At 53.7% G+C, this 17370-nt stretch overlaps 3 protein-coding genes across 12 annotated transcripts in view; 1 reads left to right on the top strand and 2 right to left on the bottom strand.

Annotated features, from left to right (window-relative positions):
• Positions 1-374: 374 nt before the first annotated feature.
• LOC122367295 (glyceraldehyde-3-phosphate dehydrogenase 2-like) lies at positions 375-10730 on the bottom strand. 10 transcript variants are annotated; one of them, XM_043340300.1, is made up of 5 exons: positions 10542-10730; positions 3062-3165; positions 2648-2771; positions 1524-2250; positions 375-832 (listed from the first exon to the last, which is right to left on the bottom strand). In XM_043340300.1, the coding sequence occupies exons 2-5, from the start codon at positions 3137-3139 to the stop codon at positions 763-765; spliced, it is 999 nt and encodes a 332-aa protein (XP_043196235.1). In that variant the 5' UTR covers positions 3140-3165; positions 10542-10730; the 3' UTR covers positions 375-762. The 10 variants fall into 10 exon arrangements, with proteins under 10 accessions (XP_043196235.1, XP_043196218.1, XP_043196270.1 ...); XM_043340283.1 differs by having other exon boundaries at positions 10555-10578; XM_043340335.1 differs by having other exon boundaries at positions 10525-10567.
• Positions 10731-11999: 1269 nt separating this feature from the next.
• Positions 12000-15117, top strand: LOC122367288 (DNA repair protein REV1-like). The gene has a single exon (XM_043340260.1). The coding sequence runs from the start codon at positions 12189-12191 to the stop codon at positions 14925-14927; it is 2739 nt and encodes a 912-aa protein (XP_043196195.1). The 5' UTR covers positions 12000-12188; the 3' UTR covers positions 14928-15117.
• A 430-nt stretch (positions 15118-15547) lies between these two features.
• LOC122368176 (vacuolar protein sorting-associated protein 13D-like) overlaps positions 15548-17370 on the bottom strand; it is a 44034-nt gene continuing 42211 nt past the window's right edge. Inside the window, exons 59-60 of the mRNA XM_043341878.1 lie at positions 16970-17111; positions 15548-16527 (exon numbers count right to left, since the gene is read on the bottom strand). Coding sequence (XP_043197813.1) covers positions 16438-16527; positions 16970-17111 — 232 coding nt within the window. The 3' untranslated portion in view covers positions 15548-16437. The remainder of the gene's footprint in view (positions 16528-16969; positions 17112-17370) is intronic.

The following is a 17370-nucleotide window of genomic DNA, read 5'->3' as shown; positions in this document are numbered from 1 at the left end:
GGCCACGCAATGAACCGCATTTTTAAGCAAGGGCCATTTTGCGACTAAGGAGGACAAAAGGAGACCCTTTTATCGTCACATCCTTGATGAATAACACAGCATACCCGAATATCTAATTGATAAATGAATTTACACAGCGCACGAAGTTAGATCTGCTACATCCCTGCGGAGCAAACTTCATGCTCTAAAAGCACATTCCACCCTTGTCGGGTCTGTCGGTACCAGAAACGTAATATAAACAAACCTAACTCCGTAGCGGGCGGGACATGTCCGTCCGTTGCGCAACCGGGCCCAGCTGGCCCGCAGCCAGTTGCCAAGTGGTCGATGCCAGGCCCCCGTCACCTCACGTGACCATATTCTCCAAACGTCGCCAACACATTTCATTGTTTTATTCCGGAGAATTCAACATCACGATTCGATAACGACTAGCCCGTCCGCGGGCGGCAGTAAGCTGCTGGGCAGCCGCCGTCCACAGACGGCCGAGACAGCGGCGCTACACCTGAGGAGAGCCGAGGAGAGAGACAAAGACAGAGAGACTGACAGACGGAGAGGAGGAGAGAGGGAGAGAGGCGGCGCCGGCCAGCGGACTACGGCGCGGCGCGCGCCAGGATAGAGTGCGGACACGGAGATGACTGTGACTGGCGCCCGGGGCCGGGCGGGGGCAGGGACGGGGGACAGGGTGCCCTCGGACCGCCCTCAGCCGCCCGCCGGGCCGCCCGACCGACCGCTGGAGCACGCAGCAGAGCAGGCCGCGGCGGCAGCTTACTGCTTAGACTGCATGAACTTGATCAGGTCGACGACACGGTGAGAGTAGCCGTACTCGTTGTCGTACCTGAAACGAGGAAATTCATCCATTAATCCACAGATTAACTGCAACATATCGTCCCATTGTTTCTGAAACAAATCTAGATTAAACTCGACAACAGGATAACACGAACGATAGGGGCTCTAAAAAAAGAAGAAGATAAAACCTAACTTCCAAATAAACTTCAGCTATCTATTTTTTGTAAGAAGCACAACCGCCGAACAATCAATCATGTCAGGACAGTTTTAAGCGTTGCCAAAGCAAGTGGCATGATTCCAACATACGCAGCTCGCCCATCCCGATGAGAGTAAAGGTCACCGTGGGGGCGTTCTTAGCCCGGCACCGGATCCTATCAAAACCTCCGTTCTACACCCCATGTACAGTCTGTCTTAAAAGTACCGCGCAAAGTAACGATGGATCCATCAAGCCTGACCGAGGAAGGGCCTGCTTTAATTTGAAAGTCACCGAACCAATTGACCTGGGGAATGGACGAGGATGTCAATTGCTTTAGTGACTCAAATTTAGCAGGCCTGACCGAGGAAGGGCCTGCTATAATTTGAAAGTCACCGAACCAATTGACCTGGGGAATGGACGAGGATGTGAATTGCTTCGGTGACTCAAAGTTAGCAGGCTCTTCCTCGGTCAGGCTTGATGGATCCACCGTTACTTTGCGCGGTACTTTTAAGACAGACTGTACAGAGTAAGAGCCCCTACTCACCAGGAGACCAGCTTGACGAAGGTGTCGTTGAGCTGGATGCAGGCGCCAGCGTCGAAGATGCTGGAGCGGGAGTCTGTGAGGAAGTCGTTGGACACCACCTGCTCGTCGGTGTAGCCGAGGATGCCCTGCATGGGGCCGTTGGCGGCCTCCTGGATCTTCTTCTTGATCTCCTCCATGGGGGCGGGCTTGGCTAGCCGGCAGGTGAGATCCACCACGGACACGTCCGGGGTGGGCACGCGGAACGCCATGCCGGTCAGCTTGCCGTTCAGGTCGGGGATCACCTTGCCGACGGCCTTGGCGGCGCCGGTCGAGGCGGGGATGATGTTCTGGCCGGCGCCGCGGCCGTCGCGCCAGTTCTTGCCGCTCGGGCCGTCCACCGTCTTCTGGGTGGCCGTGGTGGCGTGCACGGTGGTCATCAGGCCCTCCACGATGGTGAAGTTGTCGTGGATCACCTTGGCCACCGGCGCCAGGCAGTTGGTGGTGCAAGAGGCGTTCGAGACCACCTTCATGTCGGGCGAGTAGGCGTCCAGGTTGACGCCGCAGACGAACATGGGCGCATCGGCCGAGGGCGCCGAGATGACCACCTTCTTGGCCCCGCCGTCGAAGTGAGCGCTGGCCTTCTCGATGGTGGTGAACACGCCGGTGGACTCGACGATGTACTCGGCGCCCGCCTTCGACCACGGAATGTTGTTAGGCTTCATCTCGTTGAAGACGGTGATCTTCTTGCCTGTAAAAAAGGTTTGATAAGGAAGTGCGGAGCTATGCGCTCAGAGCAACCGCAATTCATCTGTTTATTTACGCTTCAAGGCACCAAATATCCAAACAGTACCAAAATTTCAAATTCTTTGGCCATGTGTTTCACAAAAAGTTACAGCTTTGATACAATAACAAACTATTAAACCATGAGCTTTTGAAATGTTCGCTAGTGCGTCGTAGGCCATTGATGTGGCGTGAACTGGAAATTCAATAAATCGGACAATTCCACCCTCGACAGGACGGTTAAATTGCATGTTTGTCATTGAAAGCCTCACTATGGCTCGCTCCCACACGGCGTCAAGCGATCAATACGGCTCCTAGGATACCCGACCACACCCCACCGTCTCAGTTCGAGCGACGTCACTCACCGTCAATGACCAGGCAGCCATCCTCAGCCTTGACCTCGCCCTTGTAGCGGCCGTGGGTCGAGTCATACTTGAACATGTACACCATGTACTCCAGGTTGATGAACGGGTCGTTGACGGCCACGACCTGAAAGGCGATGACGGCGATGGTTTAATGGTGACGCGCTGCCAGCCGACATAAGACGTTAGCGAGTGGGTCGCCTCCGGGTGTCATCATATCCCGCTCAAAATAGATGACACAAGTAATGATGAAATTGGCTTTGCAGAATATTTTTAGCACGTTGCATGCCTGCAAACATTTATGGAAAAGGGCTATCTATATAAAGCACAGAATTGAATGCATCGACTGAAAGCCGAGACAGCTGATTGGATCACAGTCTCAGTTGCAGTGACCTTGACCCATGACCTTTGACTGACCTCGGCTCCCTTCTCGAGGGCGGCCCGCACCACCAGGCGGCCGATGCGGCCGAATCCGTTGATTCCGATCTTCGACATGGTTAGGTTAGGTTGTGGGATAGATTCTGCAAAAAGAAAAATGAATGTTAAATGACAGCTGTAGACCACAAGCCAGTTCTACCATCGAATTGCATCACAGACGTGACTATAAACACGTATGATGTTTCGCATCTCGGTACGAGCATTATCGTTAGTGCATCGTAAGTAAACCTATAAGGACTGAATCGTATAAGGACTGAACGATAGATCTCTGTATACCGAGGCATACAGAGGTCTATGACTGAACATATGAAATGTCCCATTGCGTCATGCTTCAGGAACTGTCTTGAGCTCCCGTATCAGCCACCCAGAGCCATTGCACAATATCAACCAGAGTCTCCGCCTCCCTGCCACTACCAAGATCGACGAGGCTCACGGGAGCATTGGGTTATGTTGAAACTTGAAAACTTGTATATACCAACGTAACATGGTCGCGAGCTAAGAACAGCACCCTCACAGAACAGCGTATACACTCCAGGCGTATTCCATCCGTGACGGGACGTCTGGGAACCGGAGGGCAGTTTCCTCGTTACCGTTACGCCCTCTGGACCATTCTCTGGCTCATTTACCGCCTGCGGTCAGGCGCGTCGCTCAGATGGGTTGTTCCACGAACTCGTATACATATGTAGCTGTGGGAGGCTCCAGGCGGCAGTGCCAGCACGCCGGCCGGACATGACTCGACTGACAACCCTGCCAGATCGGCTCCGCCCCTCTATCCCTGCCATACTTCCCTCCCCCTGCTCAGGGACATGACGGGACGGGCGTGGGTCGAACAAGGATGATCGCCGGGGGTGGGGGGGGGGGGGGGGGGGGTGGGGGGGGGAGGTGAGAGGACAACGTGTCATGCGGGCCATGACGAAAACGCAAAGGTCGGGTGACTCGTGGGGACGTCAAGCCAGGTATAAATAAACCGATGCAGGGTCGCCGGGGTCAGGGCGGGGCGGGGCGGCGTCTGTGGGGGAACGCCCCGTTAGCGTTCCCGGCACTGCCAGCTAAGTGCGGCGGTCGAGGGAGGGAATGGGCCGGCGGCCAGCGGCACGGCGCGGCGGCCGACGGAGTGGCGCAGTCGCGGCCGTGCAACACGACAGGAAGGACAGACCGAGGACGGGGCGGAGACAGCGGACGAAGCAAAGGCGGCGGTGGAACGGACTGAAGCCCAGTGATCAGAGTGAGGCGGAGCGGAGCGATACAGCGGTCCACGGCCGTGACCTAGTGGGTACCAGCCGTCGGTGTGCAGACATTGCGACACCTGTGACGCAGATAGCGGTGTGGCGCAGCGCCAGAACGGTTCCTCAGTGGCATGTGTTCGGCAGGGTGACTCCCTTCGATCCGTCGTCTGAAGCCAAGGAAGCCGACTTTGACCGAGGTTTGGAGTGACTGGGGCGTCGGCCGCCGCGGCAGACAGCCGGCCGGCCGGCGAGGACTGGCGATCGATCCGCGAACCGCCGGTAACCGGACGATGTGGGTTTTAGCGGTCGTATGGCTGCTGGCCGCCGGCGGCGCGGCCGGCGGCTACTCAGACCAGTGCCGGCCACCGGAGCCGGGCGCAGAACAAGTGACAGTCGCAGAGGGGAGCACAGCGCGACTCCAGTGTCCGCTGGAAGCCCACCGGTCGGCCACCACGTGGACGAGGCCGGACCACCCGCGGCGTCACAGACTCCTGGCGCTCGCCACTGGTGGTCTGACGCACGTCGAGCGCCGCCCGGGCTCGCAGCGGTTCAGACTGGCGCTCGGCCGCCACTCGCGCAAAGAGACCCACTGGTGGCTGGTGATCGAGGCAGCGACGCCGTCAGACGCCGGCATCTACCGCTGCTACGCCATGTACGAGCGGCCAGAGCGGCAGAACGCGCACCGTCTGGTGCAGCTGACGGTGGTACCGGCGGGCGGGGCGCGGCTCGCCGGGCCGCGGCGGCGCGCCGTGGTGGCCGGCCGGCCGCTGACACTCAGCTGCACGGGCCGGCCACCGCTCAGCTGGCGGCTGGACGGCGGCCCGCTGCCGGCGGCGGCCGTCACCGAGGGGCGCAACTGCAGCCAGCTGCGGCTGGCCGCCGCCACCGCCCGGCACGCCGGCGAGTACACGTGCAGCGAGGCGGCCGGCCCGGAGACCCGAGAGGCGGACAGTGTTCACGTGGCTGTGGTGACTGAGGTGGCGACTATGGTGGAGACTGGACGTCCTAGTGATGCCAGCGTGCTGTCAGGCTGTGCTGTGATCATAGTATTGGCACTGTGCTGCCACCTATGTGTGATTGAATGGAACTGAACTGACATCACCAAACTGCTTCATGAAACATTTAGCTGTACTCAACCTCAGTATTATTTATATTATAACTATATCACATGCCCTGTTATCAAGTGTAGCTGTACTGCAAATAAACTGACAACACTCACATATCTGAATCCATTTCTTCTCTGATCAGGAATCCACAGGAGAGAGGACAGGATCTTGGCTTGAGCACAGCTTGTCCTGGGCATGGTGGTTGGCCAGGAGTCTTTGTCTTGATGTAGGAGCAAGGACTGAGAACAGAAGGCAAGGCACAAGTGCAGCTAGAGAACCAATTAACATAGCTGATCTGACATCACTGATATCACTGCATCTTTTTTTAATGTCAATGGTCAGTGACCTGGGCATTGCCACAATTCACAGCTACTGATGAAAATGTCAGCTATTTTAATTCACCTCGCAACTCACCAACAATGACTTCATTGCATTTACAATGCCTAATCTCACTCTGTAAATCACTTTCTAGTAGGTAGGTACCTGCTAGCTTTTATTCATTTAAAAAGTGTAATTGCCCATTGTTCTAAATGAGAGCAGGAGCACCTTCAGCAAAAAAAAAACTTTCCTTAAAGAGATTAGGTACCTATCTTCAAAGAGCAGTTGGCAAATCAAAATAGAGCACCTAAAATCACTATGCATAATTATGTGAATGTATGCTCACATAATTCAAGAAGTGACAATGATATCTAGGCTCAAATGAGGGACACCTGGACTGCATTAGGCAATCACATTTCACATTTATGTTTCAGGTGTGAAATAGATGAAACGCATGAAGATGCATTGTTTCAGATACCTAAGTGTCAGAAGCATTCATGCTCATTACCATGTTCTTTTCATGCATTTCAGAAAGCAAAATTAAGAGTAGGCAGGACTTAAAATTTAAAACAAATTAAATTGAAACAGTGGATGGACCATGAACTTCCAGCATGAACAGCAGGATTAACTTGAAAATTGAATGAAGGTTTGATAATTGAATGAATGAAATGAGTCTTAGCAGAATGATTAACAAATAAAAGGATATTAATGCCTTCCAGGCTTGCAATGGTTATCCACCTTCTTATTTTCATGAGGATGTGCATCATGACTTGATTCACATCAGTAGGCGGAACTATGGTCAAGCGTACCCATTTTCGGGAACGCATTTTCGTTCCCATGTTTGGGAACGATAAACCCAAATATGGGAACGCCATGTAGGCATTATTTAAAACAAGAAAAAGAACCGTTAAATGACGTCCAAAAAATATAAAACGATCGTGAACCGCCTGATATTTGTCTCAATATTGTTGGGAAAGAGTTTGATATTGTAAGGCCCATCGTAGTTTCAAATCGTTCCCCTATTTCCAAAGCAGTCCATCATCCGGGCCGCGAGCCCAAATTTGGGAACGCTCTCGTACACTGGCGCTGCAAGCGTTCCTTATTATGGGAACGGCGTAACCAAAATTGGGAACGATTTCACCGACGCCTTTCAGGGGCTCTTTTCATTAACAAGCATCACGTCCAACGCCGCAAATTATTGTTAACGCAACAATCATCAGATGACCTTTCCGGCAAGACCGTCGCATGTTTCGCCCGGTCTTCTCCGCTTTTATTCCCGTCGATCTCGCAGCGGGCACGCCCCCCTCTGCAGGATTACGTAATTCAAAACGCTCAGCGATGTCCAACAAGGTCTTCCATACCTATATCCACCGTCCGCGCCGAGGGTGGAGACATGTCAAGCACCTGTCTGTTTATCACCGATAGTTGACGAGCACCAGTGGCGGATCCAAGGGGGGGGGGTCACATGGGTCATGACCCCCTCCTTGGGGCTCGGGGGCACCACAGGCCCGCCAGGGGCACCACAGGCTCGCCAGGGGAACCACAGGCCTAGCAGGGGCACCACGGACCTGTCAGGGGCACCACAGGCCTGTCAGGGACACCAAAGGCCTAGCAAGGGCACCACGGGCCTGTCGGGGGCACCAAAGGCCTGGCAGGGACACGTCAGGCTTGTCAGGACCCAGGGGCACCACAGTCTTTCCAGGGGCACCAGAGGCCTTGCAGGGGCACCACAGGCCTGTCAGGGGCACCACAGGCCTGTCAGGGGCACCTTGAGTCTGTCAGGGGCACCACGGGCCTGTCGGAGGCACTTCAGGGTTGTCAGGGGCACCACAGTCCCGTAAGAGCCCAGGGGCACCAGCGGCCTAGCAGAGGCACCACAGGCCCGCCAGGGGCACCGCACGCCTGCCAGGGGCACCACCGATCTCGCAGGGGCACCTTGGGCCTGTCAGGGGCACCACGGGCCTGTGGGGGCACTTCATGCTTGTCAGGGGCACCACAGTCCTGTCAGGGCCCAGGGGCAGCAGTGGCCTAGCAGGGGCACCACAGGCCCGCCAGGGGCACCACAGGCCTGCCAGGGGCACCACAGGCCTAGCAAGGGCACCACGGGCTTGTCGGGGATACCACGGGCCTGGCAGGTGCACCTCAGTCTTGTCAGGGCCCAGGGGCACCACAGTCTTTCCAGGGGCACCACAGGCCTGTCAGGGACACCACAGGCCTGGCAGGGGCACCACAGGCCTGGCAGGGGCACCACAGGCCTGCCAGGGGCACCACCGGCCTCGCAGGGGCACCTTGAGCCTGTCAGGGGCACCACAGGCCTGCCAGGGGCACCACAGGCCTAGCAAGGGCACCACGAGCCTGTCAGGGGCACCTCAGGCTTTTTCAGGGCCCAGGGGCACCACAGTCCTTCCAGAGGCACCACAAGCCTGTCAGGGGCACCAAAGACCTAACAGGGGCACCACAGGCCTGTCAGGGGCACCACCGGCCTCGCAGGGGCACCTTTGGCCCGTCAGGGGCACCACGTGCCTGTCGGGGACATTTCAGGCTTATCAGTGGCACCACAGTCCTGTCAGAGCCCAGGGGCACCACCGGCCTCGCAGGGGCACCATGGGCCTGTCAGATGCACCACTGGCCTGTCGTTGGCACTTCAGGCTTGTCAGGGGGCACCACAGTCCTTCCAGGGGCATCACAAACCTGTCAGGGGCACCTGCGGCCTAGCAGGGGCACCACAGGCCCGCCAGGGGCAACACACACAAAATAAAATATATAAAAAAACAAAAAACGAAAATAGGGCACCACCAAAATGAAGTGGCCGAAATCCGATGAGTTTTTAATTTTGGGTATAGGTAGGGGCACCACTTCGATTCATGACCCTCCCCTTGGAGTTTTCCTGGATCCGCCCCTGACGAGCACAAGGAAGTATCCAAAAATGGGAACGCTGAATATGTTACACCCTCAAAACACCTAGTCCCAATGAAAATCTAGTTTTTTCCTTTCTTAATGAGTGTAAGTGGCAAAAGGCCTGGTAGGATGGACACGAGGAATGATCGAAATCAGCATAAAAATTATAAATAAGCCACACAGAGCGACCTATATAAGAGAAATTCCCCTAAAACGATCATGCTTAGAAACACGGAAGACAAAAACCACGCTCATGACGCTCCTTATAAAACAACGCTAAACAGCTAGCATCCAAATAAAATATGTCTTTCAGGGCTGATAGAATACAGCTGAATAATTTTCGACCACTTAAACTGAGTTTACAACAGCAGTTCGGTAAAATCACGCACGTTCTACGCGGTCGTCCGCCTCAACACCAAATGTCAACAATATTACCTCGGGACTGTCCGCGTGTTCGCTTGCATATGTCAGCATCTGGTGTCGCTAGTATGAAACTTCATAACCAGGCGAAAATTATTATACTTGACCTCAAAATGTAAAAAACGCTTCATTTTCCTTAAAATTGCATGTTAAATGTAGTATAACCCATGTTTTCACCATTCCGTCATTTCAAAAAATCATTAAAAATATCATTCGACGGTCAATTTCCTTGTTCAACGGTCAGATTAAAGATAATTTTATAGAGACTTAGTAGGTACTTAAATTAGCGTGCACTTTTTTGAGATGTGATGCACTAATGAGTTTTAGTGGGCGAACGGCCGAAAAATTCAGTCGGGGAAACTATGGTAAAATCTGCTATTTTTAGCAGTCTGCTATTTTTAGCAGAAATCTGCTAAAAATGGGTACGCATGTGACGTCATCGTACCCAAATATAGCAGATTTGGGTACGGCCCCCGACAAAAGCAGATCTGCACCCTAATTGAAGCAAATGCGCATCAAATGCCTGGCAGATTCATGATTAGAATAGTGCTGAGAATGTCCTCTGATATTTTTATTCAGATCCGACTATTTTTAAATAATGAATTTGAAAATAGTCGGATCTGAACAAAAATAGCAGAGAACACTCTCAGCACTATTGTCATCATGAATCTGCCAGGCATTTGATGCGCATTTGCTTCAATTAGGGTGCAGATCTGCTTTTGTATGGGGCCCTACCCAAATCTGCTATATTTGGGTACGATGACGTCACATGCGTACCCATTTTTAGCAGATTTCTGCTAAAAATAGAAGACTGCTAAAAATAGCAGATTTTACCATAGTTTCCCCGACTGAATTACCTTCCGTTCTCATAAATGGGAACGCCCATTCCCATATTTGGGAACTCCGTTCCCAAAAATGGGATCGTTCCTATATTTGGGTACTCATGACCATAGTTCCACCTACTGACATTATGACTGATGAGCAGCAAGTGTGAATTCATACAATTGTGTAAACTGTGCACACAACTCAAAATACAATAGGATACAAAGGAAAGTTGAACAATTCACCAAAATATTAAATCACTAAGGCCAAGATGACAAATGTCAAATAGCGATGCACCACAAAGCAAACGTAAGCACCCACTTGTACTTAAAATAGGAGGCTGCAATGGACACCTGCCCTCCTCACTGCTGCTCCGGGTGTGAGAGGGAATCAAGGGATCTAGTGCTGAGGAAATCTCTCGAAGGTCACCCCTCTACGCTAGAAACGAGGCCGAAAACGACAGCCCCTTCCTCCAAAACTAGCGCCGGGACCCGCCCACAGTTTCACGGGCAAAAAAACATTCTCTAACGACAATGAAGAATGCTCGAACTAGTAGCGGGCTTCAGGGTTTCGAGAGTATTTCAAAATCTGGGCACATGACGGTCAATGCCTGCTGAATGCAGAAATAAATCACATTTTAACATGGACATACGAGATCCGCGCCCTCACCTCCTCGGGTCACCTTCAGGAAGGTCGAGAGGCCGGCCGGCAAAAAGAGATGTTAGCTTTGCAGGTGTGGGAGAACTTGTTTTTTTATGACCTTAATTTTCAGCTAACTTGCTGTATTATTGACTCGAAATAATTGATTATGTATTTTGAAACAAGAACTTAACATATCCATAGGAACATTCACGTGTTTTCGGATAAAATGTAAATGGTTTTCATCTCTTTCCGTGCTCACTCAGACATGCCGCAAGAGTGACAAAATATAATAATTCTCCAAAGTAAATATTGTACATTGACATAGCTAGCGATGGAGAGTTAGGTTCAAGATACCTATAAGAAAATCCTGTACCTATACCTATAAGAAAGGTTAGGTTGACGTAGGAAAGTGATCGAATAACATTTATTTGCTAAGAAGTACAAAATATTTAACGCAAATTGCTAATTTGAATTTCTTTCGATCATCCCTGGGCTAGGTACCTAAACCGTTCATCCCATTTTTGTTTCGACGAACTTCGTTATCTTTGAATGTTTTGTGCTTTACTTACACTATGCGTGACCATCCAGGACAGCAACAGTGTGTGCATTTTCTGCAGACCTGTGCTTGTGGGATTTCTAGTTATCCCTCTGCAGCTTTCCAAAATTTCCGAGAACTGTATGCTGAGTGCTGACTGCATGACAGCTAGCGACCGCTTTGCCAATAAGCGTACATTTTTGCCAAGTGCTATTCCACTAACCTCATGACATATTTAAATAATTATGCTGCAATGCACTGCAATATGATTGGCAATAAAACATGTAAATTGAAACTAATAATTAATAAATATACCTATCACTTGGATTCATATTATGTGCCAACAAGTGCGTCAATAACTCTCATCTCATGCAAAAACACAGATTCTGTAAAAGAGTTTGATGTTTGAATTTTATATCAGTATAGACAATCCTGACTCTGGTATTTCCTGGACTGAGCATCCAGGATTTCCTTCACTGAATAGTGAATATGCAGTTGTTTGCGACTTGCAGTGTTGCCCAGCGAAGCCCACTAGGCACTAAGTGTATTTCCTTTCAGCTGAACTTAATCTGCATACTGATTTCCTGCAAAACCTGACAATACACAGATCACACACATGATTTCCTGGAGGATCACATGTAGTGTAGCTTGGGCTTCACATGTTCTATCCCAATGTGGTAGGACCCCAGATTTTCTGCCATCATTTTTAAAAAGTCTGTGCAGTTTCATAGTAAATACTTATCCATGAGGGCCATTAATTAAAGTCATCTCATGTCATTATGATCTCAATCTGGATGGAAGCCGGTTACCTATGTAATTCTGATCCAAAAAGCCTTGAAGCCAGCTGGCAACATCAGCCTATACTAACTGGACTATAATCTGCACCAGCTTTCACCAAGTACCAAACTGGCTAAGCACCACCACACCCACAAGATCTTGTCCAGCTTGTCTAAAAAGAGCATTGCCAGTGACCTTTTACTTTGTAGTGTCATTACCAAAAACAATGTTTATCAACTAGCTATGTTGCTCATCAAATTGGACATCGTTTTCTACTTGCTGTAGCAAGCAATAATCTGCGCTCAACATACTGTACCATTTTAACTCTACATTTCCTACTGCAGATAGCTGCAATTGGCACAATGGCTGGAAGAGGCTGTGGAAAACGCCACTATGGTGAAACAGGATTTGAAGCCTGGGGTGGCTACATGGAAGCTAAGAAATCAAAACTGGAGAACCAGTTTGACAACATGCCAGATAAAAATAAAGAAGGCATCTTCAAGAACATCTCCATTTTTGTGAATGGACTGACGGAGCCGCCAGCGGCAGAGCTGAAACAGCTAATGCACCATAACGGTGGCACATATCACCACTACTACCGGAGCCGGGGCGAGCGCGCCACCACCCACATCATCGCCTCGAACCTGCCGCACGCCAAGCTGAAGCAGCACCAGCGCAAACTGGTGGTTCGCCCGGAGTGGATCACGGAGAGTCTGAGCGCCGGACGTCTGCTCGACTACCGACAGTACCTGCTGCTGCCGCCCGAGAACCCGCTGCTCTCCTGTATGGGGGCTGCTTCTACCAGCAAGGCTGACGGGGGAGCTCATGTCTCTTCCGGGGTCGCAGAAATCGGAGACGGGGCGGAGCCTGACTATGACGACGATAACGAAGACTGTGAATCGTTTCCTCCCGATTTATCCAGCGATGATGATGAAGTCGGTCAGGAGAGTGATCCTGAACCAATTGCTGATAACGGTGACGAATGTGACGATTCAGCAGAGGCGACCGAGGCGGCAGGCCCGTCAACGGCAGCTCCATTGGCGGCCAACTCAGCTCCTGCACCGGCGACCGACCGCAGCCCGGTGAAACGGGCCGGCCAACCCAACTTCCTGCAGGAGTTCTACCAGAAGTCACGGCTGCACCACATCTCCGAGATGAAGGCGCTGTTTCGAGATTACGTCGCGCGGCTGCAGGACGCTCCTGACGATGGCTTCCCGGAGCGGGCACGTCTGCTGGCGTGGAGTCGCCAGCGGGACCAGAGCGCGGACCAGACCTCCGAACGGGACGGCGATGACGACGAAGACATGGAGCGGGAGCCGGCGGGCGAGGATCCTCTGACAACGGGGGATGCCACGGTGATCGCCCACGTCGACATGGACTGTTTCTTCGTCTCGGTGGGTCTCCGGTCGCGGCCGGAGCTGCGCGGCCGGCCGGTGGCGGTCACCCACTCTCGCGGGGGCGCTGAGCCGGCGGTCAGGCCGGGGGAGGATCGTGCTGCAGAGGCAGATGCATACCGAGCTCGCCGCAGCGGGAAGAGTGCTGGTGATGGCAGCGGTGTTAGCGGTGCCGGAGGCAAGGAGCCGTCCTGGATGGCTGGAGGTCCTCACGGCTCCATGGCCGAAATCGCCTCGTGCAGCTACGAGGCACGAGCCGCCGGCGTTAAGAACGGCATGTTCATGGGCGCGGCGCTGAAGCTGTGTCCCGACCTGCAGACGATTCCGTACGACTTCGCGGCGTACCGTGAGGTGGCCCTGGCCATGTACGACACCGTGTGCGGTCTGACGCGACGCGTGCAGGCTGTGAGCTGCGATGAGCTGTTTGCGGACTGCTCGGAGCTGCTGCGTCAGACCGGTGTGAGCCCGCTGCGACTGGCCGAGTACATCCGACACGCGGTGCGCCGGGAGACGGGCTGCCCGGCGTCGGTCGGGCTGGGGCCGAACATCCTCCTGGCCCGCCTGGCCACCAGCCGAGCCAAGCCCGACGGTCAGTTTCACGTACCGGCCGGCCGCGCGGCAGAGTTCATGCTGGACCAGCGCGTCCGTGACCTTCCTGGGGTGGGACGGACCACCGCCGAGCAGCTGCACCGGCTGGGAGCTGACAGCTGCCGGCAGCTGCAGCGGCTGGAGCTGGCGCAGCTGCAGCGCCACCTGGGACCGCGCACCGGCAGGCAGCTACACGAGTTTTGCCGCGGTATCGACACGCGCGCAGTGACGCCTCACGCGCCGCGGCGCAGCGTCTCGGCCGAGGTCAACTACGGCATACGGTTCGGCGGCGCGGCCGAGATGACCTCGTTCGTGAACGAGCTGTGTACCGAGCTGCAGTCGCGGATGGCGGCCGCAGCGTTCCTGGCGGACTCTGTGACAGTGAAGGTGATGGTTCGCGCAGCGGGCGCGCCGACAGAGACGGCAAAGTTCATGGGACATGGCGTGTGTGATACTCTAAGCAGGTCTGGTCGGTTGGCGACTCCCACCGACCGGCTGGAGACACTGCGCAGAGAGGTGACCGCTTTGCTGGCCGCGCTACACGTGCCACCGTCAGAGGTGCGTGGCCTGGGCCTGCAGGCTGGGAGGACCGCGGCCACGGCAGCGCGAGGTAAACCGCCCGCAGCGGCCAGCGTCACCACCGCTCCTCCTCCGCCGCCTCAGCAGCCGGCGCAGACCTCTGCAGTGGTATACTCTGCCGAGGAGGCGGCGCGGCTGGTGGGCGGCGTCGACCGACCAGTGGAGCGGCCGCCCCTGCCACCAGTCCCTACCTTCTGTGGCACGGCCGACCTCAGCTGTATCCGCAGACTGGTCGTCGAGTGGCTGGGGTCCGGTCCGCGTCCGGAGCGAGAGGACCAGGCTGCGCTGGCTGCCTACCTGTCGGCACTGGTGGACGCCCGTCTACTGGAGGCGGCCCGCGGCCTCCTGGTGCTGATGGGACGGCGACTGACGGCCGACGGGCCGCCTCAGTGGCTGGAGGCGCTCCAGCGGCTCACAGAGACCGTTCAGAGGAGGGTGGGCGCGATACACGGCGGTACGCTGTCACTGCCAGCTCTGCCCCGACCGCCGGCGACTGTCGCTACTACTGCCTCTACTGCTGCAGCCGTTACAGCGATCTGAACGGACTACCGCTACTGACACCATAACAGCGGCCACCGTTTGAACTGGATAGCTACCCGTTGGCCGTTACTGTCGCCGCTATCGACCCGGATAGCCACCGCCTGGTGCTGCTGGCTTTACAGGCCAGTTACGACTAGTGCGGTGTCAGGGGCCATGTGTGAGGGAACTGATAATTTAATGAGGGGAAGAACGATAAACCGCCCTCGAGATGGGACGGGAATGTGAAATGGATCTTGTTACAATATCTGTGATATCTGCTTGTGATGGCTCGTGAGGGTCTCAATTTTATACTTCTTTGTCCATGCGTGTGTCCAAATGTCCATACTATGTATGCATCTGTGTGTGCTGGTATCGCATCCTTGTACTTTATCCATTACTGCATGCTCCGAGTTCCAATCGAGATATGCGAGTGATGTATAACGGAGTGGTAATAGCGACGATTGTGTATCAGTACCGCCACTTACAGTTGTTGATCGGCGCGGCCGGTGATTAACACCGAACGACGGGCGAGCTCAGAGCGGTTCTGCCAGCTTCGACTTGCGCTTTGTTCAGTGAGGCGTTTTGCCTGCCGCAATCGCTTGAAGAAAGCGGGAGGAAAAAGTTCCAGATGAATGACGTTACGCATTGGTGCATAATGTATTATTTCTTATCTTGGTCATGATCATCGAACAAAGACACTACGAAGCGCATATAAGCATGAATCACTCGGACACTCGTGGATTGACCGTCACTAACAGCCACACTTCAACGATAGACTCTTTGGCTACAAAACCCCGACCCCAGCTACAGAACGCAACAGTGCGAGGCGGTGATATGCAAGCTGGTGCACAAGTCAACTAGGAAGCCACTGGCCACGGCGTTTCCCTGCAGTAATTGCGGCCCGGGCCATCACGTCACCTCTCGCATACGCACAGCACACGTTCTAAATTCTGATCACACAAACCGCCATTCTAGGTCTCAGCCTCATTGCATCGTATTGCAGGTACGCTAACGGTCATCACATTTTCCCGACGGATGAACACGGCACTGTACATGGTACTGGCACACACGGCACGGCGTCAAGTGTGCGATCGATCCCGTAAAGAATACACAGCCGGTACAGTATTTGAAGTTACGAGTTGTGCTCCCCAGCGCATACAATGCCTACAATCCCGTGTTTGTTCGATCACATGCCCCAGGTAATTGCAACAAATATAACGGATGCCCGATGAGAGGCGCTGGAAGTCAAGGAACAGCTGCAGATCACGACTAGCCCGTCCCGCAATCCCGTCCACATTCAGGCACTAAAAGTCCCACAAGGCACACGGCTATATCGTCCCCTAAACGATCGACCAGCAAATAAGACAGAAATAACGGCAGCCCAAGACACAGCGGCAGTCTTCCGACCAACCACCCGCGATCGAGCGGCATCCTCAACGGCATCCTCGTGCGACTGATACCTCATTAGAATGGGCCGGTGTCGTGTCTCATCCGTACAGGATCAGCGGCTCACTGGTGTGAGACTGACATCTCACTCGTACGGAGCCGGCGCCTCCGAGATCGGTACCGTGTGCTTCAACTCCTCGTAGCAGCTCTTGCCGAAGTTGATCAGCTCGGTGATCTGTGGCAGAGTGAGGAGGCGGTCAGACGACGGCGGTGAAACCAGCGAGGGGCCAATACGGTGAACCGAAAACCTCTTCAGGTTCCAATGCAGGCGGATTAGGCAATGCATGGTTCGTTCATTAGGGTTTACGGGCGCGTCGACTGCGGTGGTCACGCGCCCGTAAACCCTAATGAACGAACCATGCATTGCCTAATCCGCCTGCATTGGAACCTGAAGAGGTTTTGACGAAAAAAAGAAACAAGTTTTTCAGATGATGAGATCGCTGGCGGAGCTTAGCTGTGACAAATTTTCTATTTACGACCACGTGAAACGGTACATAACTATGTGCATGTACAATATACATTGACAGTTGACACGTCGCGATTGCATTTATCCACCAAACTGACCACCATCCATTGCGCAGAAGCATCCCAGGACCCAGGGCAGCCAGCAGACCCACCTTGAAGGCGACGTTGTTGTTTTGGCAGACGAAGGCCGGTTTTCGGCCGGACCCGCCCCCTCCGCTGACGGTAAGCACCACCTTGTAGATGTGTGTGCCATACGGGTCCCGCTCTATCGACGGACGACACTCGTCCAGCTCACTGCGGGGGAGAGCGACGGTCAGTCAGGGATGGTAATTAAATGTGCCATTCATGACTGAACAGTTGAACACTTGACAGGTTATAATGAATTTGCAGGCTGAGATAGGACCAAGCATATTTCGGCTGCAAGGCGGCAAGTCTGAAAATAAAATATCGTAGCTGGCGTTGCACAACTCTCATCGCTTTTGAGACGGGACTCTGATCGGAGATTTCGAGATGCTGCACACTGGGGCCACAACATAAGTATGAGCGTCTTTGG

This window comes from Amphibalanus amphitrite, unplaced genomic scaffold (genome assembly GCF_019059575.1).
Source record: "Amphibalanus amphitrite isolate SeventyFive unplaced genomic scaffold, NRLGWU_Aamphi_draft 000031F_arrow, whole genome shotgun sequence".
NCBI classification, from domain to species: domain Eukaryota; kingdom Metazoa; phylum Arthropoda; class Thecostraca; order Balanomorpha; family Balanidae; genus Amphibalanus; species Amphibalanus amphitrite.
The sequence above is the reverse complement of the archived record's forward strand: the minus strand, read 5'-3'. Positions and strand labels throughout refer to the sequence as shown.

What these genes read in the sequence shown, in the direction of transcription:
- LOC122367295 (XM_043340300.1), bottom strand. Translation starts at nt 3,139, where the DNA reads ATGTCGAAGATCGGAATCAACGGATTCGGCCGCATCGGCCGCCTGGTG. An exon ending in CCCTCGAGAAGGGAGCCGAG is followed by an intron (nt 2,772 to 3,061) that starts GTCAGTCAAAGG and finishes ATCGCCTTTCAG; the next exon opens with GTCGTGGCCGTCAACGACCC. An exon ending in TTCGTCAAGCTGGTCTCCTG is followed by an intron (nt 833 to 1,523) that starts GTGAGTAGGGGC and finishes TCCTCGTTTCAG; the next exon opens with GTACGACAACGAGTACGGCT.
- LOC122367288 (XM_043340260.1), top strand. Translation starts at nt 12,189, where the DNA reads ATGGCTGGAAGAGGCTGTGGAAAACGCCACTATGGTGAAACAGGATTT.